At 42.9% G+C, this 12,561-nt stretch overlaps 1 protein-coding gene across 2 annotated transcripts in view; it reads right to left on the reverse strand.

Moving 5' to 3' along the window:
- Positions 1–309: 309 nt before the first annotated feature.
- The window catches only part of RAB3C (RAB3C, member RAS oncogene family), a 111,234-nt gene continuing 98,982 nt past the window's right edge, over positions 310–12,561 (reverse strand). For both annotated transcript variants that reach the window (XM_060280283.1, XM_060280282.1), the window contains exons 4-5: positions 7,976–8,100; positions 310–4,598 (exon numbers count right to left, since the gene is read on the reverse strand). In XM_060280283.1, coding sequence (XP_060136266.1) covers positions 4,411–4,598; positions 7,976–8,100 — 313 coding nt within the window. In that variant the 3' untranslated portion in view covers positions 310–4,410. The remainder of the gene's footprint in view (positions 4,599–7,975; positions 8,101–12,561) is intronic.

The raw sequence follows: 12,561 nt of genomic DNA on the forward strand, positions 1-12,561 counted from the left end.
AATAACCCAGAATAATAAAACATTGCAATAAATTAGGATTGCCTATTTTTTTTGGGGGGGGGGTGAGCTTTTAGGCCTTTCACAGGATTTTAAAGCATTTTTTAAAAACGTCCTACTTGCCATATGTCTGGGTTTTCCTGCGACATTTTGCAAGTTCGGGGAAAATCAACCCAGAAGCCATTTGCGATTCCAGGACGTGTCTGGGAAAACCTGGAAGTATGGCAGCCCTACAATAAACAAACCTCTCTTATTTGAACATGTGCATTAATTGAAGCTGCACATTACAGGGATCCTAGAATTTCTTCAGTATTTTTCATTCTGTGTTTTTTTGCATCAAAATGCTTCCCCTCACCCCACACCCAAGAGGGGCAGTTATATCCAATGAAGTTGTTGTCAAGTTAGCACAAGGACTTTCACCTATGCAATGGGAATTCATTTCCCTCTCCTTGCGCACCTCTGCACCCCCTGAACGGCTCTAGAGGGTTGGCGAACCCCCCAAAATATTCTTGTGGGTGAGGAGCAGGAAGACGAGAGAACAGGGAGTCCCACTGCACAGGTTGAAGTCTTTGAGCTGATGGGACATTGTTAGATACAACCCAGAATTTCCTTGATTCGATTTCTATCAAATTCTCTGGTGGTATATATTTACTTCAACCCTTTTCTCTCTTTTTTTGCCAATTCCCCACCTCTGCTCTGTTTTCTGGTAGGTGACAAGAACAGATTGACTGCTATCTAGTTTTCTGCCTCATATCCTCCTCTTCAAATTGGCAACTTTTATTTGGGAGGGAAGTTAATTCAGCAGCAATTAAGGAACAAAATTAAACCGTGTGTGTGTGTGTGTGCGCGCGCGTGCATGCACATGCTGCTAGCTCATTTATATTGTGAGGCATTTGGGTGTGGGGAGAGGAGTGCCACAAAAGCTCTTAAAATATGCTTTGTTTTGTGTATTATAACCAGGCCTCCTCCCCCTGCCCAAGCTCACCAGAGCTCAGCTCCAGCACCTCTCAGGTGGGAGCCATTGCCATTCTAAGAGAACAAGGGAGGCGTTCATGGTGAGCTCCAGCACCCCAATTGTATCCAAGAGTAGGTTTTAGCTTATTTTTGCTCTCCTCAGTTCCCACACACCTGAAAAGGTGTCTTAGGAGTACATTTCAGCACCTATTTAAAACATTTTTCTTGAGGTGAGCCTACCTAGACATGCAGGTGTTGTTATCTTTTAACCTCTTTCACTATTCATTGAAATTGTTTCTGTTTTAAACTGCTTTTTACTGATAATTTTAATATTTCTTTCAGACTGCTTAGAGGTTTTACCAGTCAAGTGGTATATAAATTTTGTTTAAGAAAATAAAATCATTATGGCTCACAGTGGGAGCGAGGCCTTAGCTTCCCTATGTGGCAATTACAGTGAAATGCAGTGACCCTTTGGTCAGCTGCGCCTTTTAACAATTCTCTAGACACCCACCTTTCACCTTCCTTCTTTGCTTCTGTTATTTCTGCTGCGACCCTGCTGAAAAACATCTATCTGGTATTAAAAGATAATGCAAATAAGAGCTATGAACATTTTATACTTCTCCGATAATTAGAAGAACTTCGTCACTGTGACCCAGCTAGAGCAGTCGAGATGGAATACTACAGGGTGAAGAGAGGGAATTTACTGAGAAACAAATATCTCTATGTGGGGAAATACAGTGGCTAAAATACTTGTCATGCTGCTTGCTTGTTTTCCACAGTCTTTCTGTGAGTTTATAATCCATTTGCATGGTTTGTTTCCTGAAACTGTAGAAGTTCTTCTTTTAAAAATTAATGTAGCTATATTTTCCTGTGGGGCTTCCAGAAACACCGTCAAATTCTGACTTTTTTTTTGTGAAAAGCTATATGTAAGGAGGTCACCATCAGCTAGCAAGTCTGGGGCAAGATGTCTTTCAGAAGTAATGACCCAGATCTGTCCTCACGGGCAATTCTCCCTGCTATTAATGAGAGTGGCACTGGAGAGGAGAAATAAAAGTTTCATAGCAAAGAAAGAAGAAAAAGTTCTCTAATGGTATATAACAGGGGTGGGGAACCCTTCTTTCTGCCAAGGTGAATCTGTTAAGGGTCACATGGTAGAAGCGGGTGGGGCTAAAATCAGTGTGGGTGGGGCCAGAGCTAAAATAGGTGGAGCCACACCTTTTCTACCACTCCTTTCTTTCTCTCCGCCCCCTCTTTCTGACACTCTCTGTCCCTCTCCCACTCAGCCTAGCAAGCTGCTTGTGGATGGAAAGATTGCTCCTCTTGCCAGAGGATGGAACCGATCACTCGAAGAAGACTTTAGGTCAAGGGTTGCTGTATGAAATTGCACCAAAAGACCACATGAGAACATGTGTGGACCATGCCAGGTATATAATAACATTCACACTTAACCATCCTTTGTAGGAATCAGAAGTTCAATTCTTCAAAAACGGAGCTTCAATCTAGAATAACCTGGCACTTAAAAAACAAGCAAACTCAAGTGTGTTTCATAAAACAGTAAGGCTGGTTCATATATGCTTGCAGATCAGTTGATTTCTTATCCTTGATCTTGATCTGCAGGTGTAAGCTGCTTCCGTTGAAAAATATTCTACTTGAGTTGATGAAGGGATAAATCTGCAATGCCCCATTCATTCATGCAAGTCATCATCTGGTCCGCCCGTCAGCCAGTGTAGAGTACACGTGTAAACTAGCCTCAGTGATTTCAGAGAGCTGCTGCTCCATGCAAAGGGTACCTACAAAGCTATGCAGATCTTCACAGCATCATACAGACACCCATGGGTTCCCATTCTGTCCAAGAGGAGGAGGAAACTCCTGTGAAGATGAAGCTATGCATATGCAACAGAAGCACTGGAAGTCAACCTTTTGGGGGTGCTGTAGTGGGACTCCTGCACCACTGGGGTTGGGCCAGATGACCTTTGAGATCTCTTCCAACTTGTCTATATTGAGGATCAGGGTGCCACTAAATTTTGGCTAAGAAAAATTATATATTTTCACTGGCGTTGCTATCAGGAGTTAAGTACATCCAATAAGGACAGGTAGAGTAATGCACTTTGGAGATCAGTGTTCCCATGCATGTAGAACTGAGAACGGGCCTGCAACCCAATTACTCTTGTTATATTCCTCACTGTTTCACGTTGCCTCTCTTTGTCCTTCTTCATTCTGTAACGTTTATTCACTCATTTCTTGTACATGCTTTCGACAATTAGAGAAGAATAAATTTCTTTCCATTGGCCTCCAATGACTTCACTAATATATCTACAGTATCTATATTCAAAGCTCTGAATCCTTGGGACTTCCATCTATGTCCATATGAAAATAAGTGTGTTGGTTGTAGTGGGAGTTATTTTTGGCTCTACTTTATGTAGTGCAAGTAACTGTCTTCTCTGTAGTGCACTGACATATCCTGGGAAGGACAAATCCTACACCTTGGCTGCTTACGCCATTTTGAAGTGCGCTACTGCACTTTAAAAAACAGCTCATACTCCAGTCCCTTTCTCATTTTTAACTGCCCACTGAGTGTGACCGATACAAAAGTGAAAGTGTTAATAATTTACAGTGGGTTTTTTTTAATTGTTAAACTGAAATTAAAGTTTGCTTGAATATGGTCTGAAGTTTGGACAAGTATCCCTCAAGATAATCAATGCTCGAGTGAAGGAAAACCAAAAACCCAGAAATACTTGGTAAACAATCAGACTCTGCAAGGCCTATGGCTGAAAGCCAGGGAACTGTTGTGTCTTGGTTCTGAATGTAGGACACCCTTCCCAGTGAAGGCTGTCTGAGAGGCAGGTAGCCCTGATCTGGCAGATCTAAATTCTCCATCCCTGTCGCTGGTTAGCAGGATACCTGTTGTTTTGCTAATGGGCCCCAGCCATCTTGAAACATGGACCTCTCTGGGGAATGCGGACTGGCAAGTTAACTGGAGGGTACAGCTGTGCTTGCATGATTAGATTGCTACCTTTCTGCAGTGCTAGTATTGATTTGGAGTGCCAAGGAGCAGGAGTCCTATTTCTGACTTGCTGGATCATCAAGCTATAAGAGTAAATAGCATTAACTGGAAATGGGATGAAGGAAGAGGAAAATCCAGGCAAAATGTGGACCCGAGGTCACAGCACCAGCTAAAGGTGGAACGGGCATAAAGGTGAACATAAAGAGCGCAGACGAACAGCCATCTACGTGCAGAGGCCAAATGCTGAGAAATCGGAGGGCCCTGTCCTTACACATTTGCGATCTGTTTTGCAAAGCAACTCTATGCACATACTGTACCAGCAGTGGGCGTTAAAGAAGACATATTTCCCCCAAAATGAACCGGTAAGACGTTATAAATAAAGGCATATAGACCCTATGTAAATACTCTATTGGCAAAAGAACACGCTGGAGCCGCCTCTGTCGACAATGACTCTATTAACAGCCACAGTTGGGTTGCTGTGGAGGAGGGCTATCCTTTAGTCTCGTGTTCTGTTTACCGGCAGCAATGGCAGGATCTGCCTCCAGACTTTCTGACATTTTGTCGCAGATGATATCCACAAGCCGTTCGAAGGTCTGCTTGACGTTGACGTTGTCCTTGGCACTTGTTTCAAAGAATTCAAAACCTGGTAGAAACAGACAGACTTGCAGTCATTCAGAAACAGCACTTGCAACCATTCAACATTATATTTACTGTACCTTCTTCAGGCACTGACTAGACGGCGCTTTGGGGTAGATGCAAAGAAAAGCGAAGGAGCAACTGGGCTCAGTAGGACAGGGGTGAGGAACCTTCAGCCCTTCAGATGTTGTTGGACCAGCCCCCCCCCAAACTCCCATCATCCTTGGCAAGTGGCCATGCTCTCTGGGGCTGATGGGAGTTGGGAGTCCAAGAACATCTAGATGGGTGAAAGATTGCTGGCCCTGCTTTAGGGGATAGAGTGATAGCTCAGCGATAGAGTACATGCTTAGCATACAAAAAGGTGTCTCTGTGTAGGACTGGGAAAGACCCTTGCCTGAAACCCTGAAGAGCCGCAGCCAAACAGTGTCAATGGTACTGAGCTAGATGGCCCAGTGGTCTGACTTGGTATAAGGCAGCTTCCTATTTTCGCATGACTCCAACGCCCTTTAGCCCATGATGGGAGCTGTAGTCTAACAAGATTCTCCATGGCTGCAGTATGAATTTAGGGCTGTGATTATACTGGCTATAAACACAGGTGCTTGGGAATGCTTGCTCCACTGGGAAATCGGCTCAAACATTTGGTGTAAAAAATAATTCCAGTATGGATTTTCCAAGCTTTGACGATTATTATATGAGGTTCTGTTTGACACAGAATAAACAGCTACTGTCTGTGAAGCTACACCAGCCAAAATTTGCAACTGATTCTATTTGGGCAGAAGAAGTAACTGTCCGGATAATGGTGAGTACTTTTCTATGCAAACTCAGGGCATTTTTACACCTGTGGCTTAAACTGCCTTTTTGTATATTTTATAATGCAAACGTACAACGTATTTTATTGGCTTAAATTAATCTTCTATTTTAAATCTTCTACTTTATCCCTTCCATGTTTTGTCCTGCACTCCCAGGTTCGCACAAAGCTGATGAGAGAGAGGGACTGATGCCACATGTGAAAATGGCCTTTGTGGGTTTTGATCCAGTTCAATTGACTTGCAAAGGCCCTAAGTGTAAATTATAAAACACACAACAACCTGGACATTTTTAATAGGCAGGAAGGAAGGCTCCAAACACATCTGTGCCTATTCAGTTCTCACAAAAAAAACCCCACTAAAACTCTGCATGCAGACAATCCAAGTGTGCCTGCATATAAGTTTTCAAACACATATTTGTTGCATTGACACATTTACTATTTTTTTAAAAAACTTCATAGGGGCATGCAAAAAAGGGGGGAAAGGAAAAATTCAGTGTGATTCTCAAGATGCAAGAGGATTTCTTTAAGCTGCAGGCTTTTTGATGAACAGAACAGACTCTCCCTGCCCTGTTCTATAACTACCATTTGGCTAGATTCGCAACAGAGGCACCTCTTAATATGCTGTTGAGGTATACTGTTGATAGCTCTGATAAAAAAAGAGAGCCACTTATAGAAAGCAGAAAGTGCAAATGCTCCAAATGGATTTCCAACCCAACTTCTTTAATGAGCTATTTCGCAGAGCTGTCTTTCCCAGCTACACAGCGTTTCCCCCCCAGGTTGCCCAAGAGATTTTGCCATCTTGTTTTCAAATCCTCTGCTCATGCTTGTTTCCTTGGTTTACTGGAGAAGAAAAGGGCTCTGCATTCATGCCCACTCCCCAAGTCCTGCTCACAAAAATAGCAGACTCGGGGAAACAGTCACTTCTGATGTTCTTTTAGGGCTTAACAAGATGCTCTGTGCATATGTGTGTGTATTAAAACGCTGATGCTGCTTTTAAGAAGGAAACACAGCTTCAGTAAAGGGGCAGTTTTCAAGGGTGCTTAACCATTTCTTTACCTGACCTTTCTATCTCCTCTTTAGGTCCATGATGGAGGAAGAGAGGGGAGTGGAGGAGGGGGAAATGGGTGATCCCTAGGCTCGTCATTTAACATTATGTCTTAAGCCAGTCAATGTGCAATTAAGATCTTAGAGGTGAAGTGGAGGAAGAGCTGTAGAGCACAGAATCATAAAACTCCCCAATCAAACTAAAATTAGTGGGTGTAAAGGAGTTGAGACAGCAGCTGGTGATACGAAAAGTAGGTAGAAACCCTAGTTAGACTTTTTCTCCAGTTATGTTTTATTTCCTGTGTTTATCAGAAGCTAAATTCCTACTGTAGATTCATTAAGAAATAAAGGTGGAATCTCCCTGCCTGCTACAAGGAATTGGGGAAGAAGTTCAGTTTGGTTTGCATTTTTATGTGACCTAATTTGCACTTCCTGAAACAAGATGGGAATCCAAACACTTAAAAAATAAAATAAAACCCACAATCCTCCAAATTTTGCGGTGCAATTCTCCAACCAAAACATGTGTTCAAAAATGTGTACATTAGGCAAAAGTGTGCATAAAAATACATATATTCCTGAAAATAACAGCCCGCATAATGCATTATATAAGGGTGAATTGCATTCAAACATGACTACGATATATTTGGAGAACTGTGTGCCAAGATGCTGGTGAATTTCTGAGAGGATTGGGCAAATTCACCTAGGATAAGACTATCAGTGGCTACTAAGCCACGATAGCTATGCTCTGTCTCCATGGTTGGAGGCAGTAAATGCTTCTGAATACCAGTCTCTGGAAACTGCTAGAGTGTGCTCTTGTTTTTGGGTCCTGCTTGCATCTGGTTGGTCTCTGTACAAAGAGGATGCTGGACAACATGGGCCGTCAGTCCAGCAGGCTCTTCTTATGCTCTTATGAGACAACTTAAAAAAAAACAGAAGCAACAACTTTGCAAACAGATGCAGAATTGCTGCAAACTGAATTAAAAATGGGGAAAGAAATTAGAAACTGAGGAATAGCAAAACTGACAGATTCGCTCACCCTTACTGGCCACTAACTGCATTTGCTGGAGAAACCACTTGAGAAAGGAGAATGTGCCTTGCCAGTTGAGCACGATTCTCATTTCACACTATACTCCCTTTTGTGCTGAGCAACTGGGAGAGTGACGGGCAGACAATATGCGCAAGCCGGCCAGAAGTTCCTGTGGCATGGCAAACAGATGGAATGGACCACAACAAATAACAAAGAAGCTTCCTCCAAAGAATTATGGGAAGTGCACTTTGTTAAGGGTGCTGAGAGTTGTTGTTAGGAAACCCCTGCTCCCCCCCCCCAAAGAGCTGCAAATCCCAGAGTGGCTTAATTGTGAGAGGAATGGTGGTCTCTCAAGAACGCTCAGCATCCTTAACAAACCACAGCTCCCTGGAATCTTTAGGGGAAGTCATGACGGTTTCAAGTGGTCAGACAACTGATTTAAATGTACGGTGCAGATGGAGCCCAAGTTCTTTATATACTGTATATATAAAATTTCTCTTCTTACCAAGTTGTTCTGCTAAATGTTTCCCTCTGTCGGTGGAGATTACCCGTTCTTCTTCCATGTCACATTTATTACCGACCAAAATAACCTGGGCATTATCCCAGGAATAAGTTTTTATTTGGGTTGACCTTAGGGGAGAAAGAGAGAGAGAGAGAGAGAGAGAGAGAGAGAGAGAGAGAGAGATCAGTCAAAAGAACAAGGTAATTAGACTGGCACTACCTGTAGGCAGGATGAGCTGGCTTGCCTCAAGAGAGCAGGTTTTTGCATATAATTAAACAGCAGTGTTGGTTTGGGTGTTTGTTCTTTTAATTCAGTCAAGGGATTTGTATTACAGCAAGCAATTTATACAGCAATGTGGATCATGAAGTAATATTTTTGGCTTCACATTGCTATTTGTGCATTCAACCGGATTAGATTGCACTCCCCATTTTTCTTCTTTACAAAAGCAGCCGCTAAAATGTCTGCTTCGTGGAGGTTGCCCTTCAGCGTGGTCGCATGACTAAAGGCTTATCCACATGTACCTTTCCTCTGCTCTTTACAGGCACGCTCCGCGATTTAAAGCTTCATGTCTGTTGCTCCGGAGCTTTTTCCCATGAAAACCTGCTCTTTAGAGCTCAATCAGAGCAAACACTAATTCACGGGAAACCCGAACTGACATTTGCTCCGATTCAGCTTTAAAGAGCGGGGAAGGCTCAGGGCAAAATAAAAAAAAATAAAAAGTGCTCGGACATGGAGAATTAAAGTGCAGACCTCTGCCTGGAAAAAGCAGAGCAAAAGGTAACTGTGGCTAAGCCCAAAGATAAGACACAGAGACCGGAATTTCATTAATATTAAAGGGAAGGGAAGAAAGCGCCAGTGCTTTTGAAGTCCAGGGCCACAGAGATGTGGGGTTTTTTTGGGGGGGGAGCAGAGGGAAGCATGCTGAGTTCTTTAGGAATGTGTAGTTTATCAGAATATGATAAACGGCTTTCATAAAAGATGCGCTAGTTACCATGGCAACCTTGCAAATGGCAGTAACTCAGACTTCTTACCATGCCAGCCCATTAGCGACTCAAAAAGATTTCATTTTTGATCAGCTGTTAGTCAGGGCCCATTGACATAATTATATTTCATTAACAAATGGAAGCTGTTTTAAAACTGTAAAAAAAAACTAGAGGAAGAATTATTATTTTTCTACCTTATATCCATATACATAGGGGAATGGTTACTTTGCAATAAGAAAAATGCTTCTGTTATCAAAGTTCTTCTGTGTCTCAAATGTACACATATAGCCTTAGGGAGATGCATGCATTCTAATTCCCCTTCCGCTCCCCAAATTACAATTTTATTAAATTTATATTACTACAATGTGTAGCCAAAATCATTATACATCAAACATCCTTGCTTCTCATCCCCAACTTTTAAGAAGGGGTTCTTGATAAATTAAATCTTTGCAAATTCCAGTAGGAATGACCTGATCTGTATCTTTGGGACTAATGTGTGGATTGAAATGCAAGCTGCAATCCTATACACACTCATCAGGGAATAAACCTCACTGGATGCAATGGGACTTTCTTCCAAGTAACTATGCCTAGAACTGCTCTGTTAGTTATCCAATGGCAGAGGTCAGCAAACTTTTTCAGCAGGGGGCCGGTCCACTGTCCCTCAGACCTTGTGGGGGGCCGGACTATATTTAAATAATGATAATGAACGCATTCCTATGCCGCACAAATAACCCAGAGATGCATTTTAAATAAAATGACACATTCTACTCATGTAAAAACATGCTGATTCCTGGACCGTCCGCGGGCCAGATTTAGAAGGCGATTGGGCCGCATCCGGCCCCCGGGCCTTAGTTTGGGGACCCCTGTCCAATGGCTTTTGCTCTTCCTGAAAGTTCTGACACAGTTCTTGGTGAAAAAATAAAATGAAAATTTTTAAATGATCAAAATACATTGTAACACACACATTTCGAGGAGGAATAACGTTTGTATTTCAATAAGATTTGTGGTGCAGAAAACAGGGCAGAAAAAGTGACATGGCGCAATGAGCTGGCACACCAATCTCTTTTCAATTGTAAACTGCCTCATGATCCTTGGAAGGATCAGTATAGAAAATTAATTAAGTAATTAATTAATTAATTAATAATAAAACACCTGCATGAAAACATCTCCAGAAATTATATACATTGATACACAATGATATAGCTTTTATTAAAAAACAACAACCCAGAAGCTTTTCTTTTGGGAATTATAGGGACAGAACTACCTAAATTGTATAGAAACTTATTCATGTACGCTACTACAGCAGCAAGAATGCTACTTGCCCAAAAGTGGAAAGAAGCAGAAGTCCCAGTAAAGGAAGAATGGATACAAAAACTTATGGAATATGAAGAAATGGCGGAACTTACCAGAAGAGAAAGAAATCAAGATAACAAACTTTTTATAAAAGAATGGAAATGGTTTATTGAATATTTACAGATGAATTGCAAACAGATAAAATCATTAGCAGGATTATTGTAATAACCTGCAGTTTTATAAGAGTATATATTTACAGTAGATAATTAAATGGGATAAGTGTGCCTTTGAAGGACCAGGTGCGCAGCCTGGGAGTCATTTTGGACTCACAGCTGTCCATGGAGGCACAGGTTAATTCTGTGTCCACGGCGGCTGTCTACCAGCTCCATCTGGTATGCAGGCCGAGACCCTACCTGCCTGCAGACTGTCTCGCCAGAGTGGCACATGCTCTAGTTATCTCCCGCTTGGACTACAATAATGCACTCTACGTGGGGCTACCTTTGAAGGTGACACAGAAACTGCAATTAATCCAGAATGCGGCAGCTAGACTGGTAACTGGGAGCGGCCGCTGAGACCACATAACACCGGTCCTAAGAGACCTACATTGGCTCCCAGTACGTTTCCAAGCACAATTCAAAGTGTTGGTGCTGACCTTTAAAGCCCTAAACGGCCTCGGTCCTATATACCTGAAGGAGCGTCTCCACCCCCATTGTTCAGCCCGGACACTGAGATCCAGCGCCGAGGGCCTTCTGGCGGTTCCCTCACTGCGAGAAGCAAAGCTACAGGGAACCAGGCAGAGGGCCTTTGCGGTAGTGGCGCCCGCCCTGTGGAACGCCCTTCCATCGGAGGTCAAGAGGATAAACAACTACCTGACATTTAGAAAAGACCTAAAGGCAGCCCGGTTTAGGGAAGTTTTTAATCTGTGATATTTCGATCCTAAGAAAAGCTCAATAAATCTTTAAAAAGCTCAACAACTTTGGTTGGCCCTCACGCATGTTCACTTCATGAAATCTGGCTCTCTTTGAAAAAAGTTTGGGCACCCCTGCTCCAGATGATCACAGTGAGATGTTGCTCGATGAAAGCTGAGGGATCAAGAAAGCCAGACGGAATGGCTGCAGCCAGGTATAGGAGAGAAACCTGATGGGCACTGGCTTCTCAGTACAACTGTGGGTGACTCTGCCTGCTTCTCCCCCTTGAGACTCCAGCAACTTCTCTGTAATAGCCACCTTTCACACGGGTTTTTTTCTTCTCAGCTTAAAACCATGGGGTGAGGGACACAAATGAATAGGGCTTAACACCGAGAGAAAAGCTTGCAGATCAACTTTCCCCGTGTAAATCAGAGGAAGAGCATTTGAAAGGATGTTTCCCCAATGACAAAGATGTGTTTCACTTACTCAATAAATCTGAGTTAGCTTGTAATATATAGCATAGGGAAGCTTACTTCCCTGTGGGTTGATGACGTCTTCAGGCAAGTCTCTGAGATGCTCAAATTCCTTATGTGACAACTGTCGTCAGTGAGGATGAGTTGGGAATTCTCAAATATCCTCCCATCTTTCCAGAAGGCATTGGTGTTTAGATGAAGGTGCCATTGATCAAATCACCCTAGTTCTTTCCCAAGAAAGGTTGTTTGTTTGTTTGTTTCAAATTGCATCGCCCTCCCTACCTTCTCTTAGCCAGTGAGAAAGAGAGAATCTTAAGCAAAGTATTAAAGCATTTTATCCTGGAAAGGGCATCTCTGGCTTCCGCACAGTTGAACTACAAAGACTTAAACAGGAGGCTGTGGCTGTCTAAAGATTATATTTCTGCAGATATAGCCAGTACTAACTGGAGTGCAGAATGCAGGAGCTGAACAATATTACTGCATTAGTTGGTGCAGAGAAGGTGTTCCACAGCCCTCCAAGATGGCTGCCGAGAAGGGAAATGGAAGCCTGCATTGTTCTGTGCTTCCACCTTCTGCAAGATTTATAGGGCAGGATTCTATTGACCCAGGGCAGGTCAAGCAGAGTGCTGTCATCAATCTGCCTTTTCACAGCTTTCGTCTCTCTGAGGTTAATCCCCCTTGCAGGAAAAAAAGAAAACCCAGAAACCAATTCTTAGTTACCCAGTCTTTCTGCATGACCACCTGGAATGGTCTAAAAAGTGTATGTCGGAACACAATGAGACCACCAACAGGGTGCAAGTGAAGCCCTTTACCCTTCTCGGCTTGCCATGGGAAGGGAGGTGATTCTAGACAGACTCATAATTCAGCTGTTGATCTGCCAAAGATCACACTAGACCAGTGTTTCCCAAACTTGGGTCCATCTGTCCCCCCCC

The sequence above is a fragment of the Zootoca vivipara genome, chromosome 11 (assembly GCF_963506605.1).
Source record: "Zootoca vivipara chromosome 11, rZooViv1.1, whole genome shotgun sequence".
NCBI lineage: Eukaryota > Metazoa > Chordata > Lepidosauria > Squamata > Lacertidae > Zootoca > Zootoca vivipara.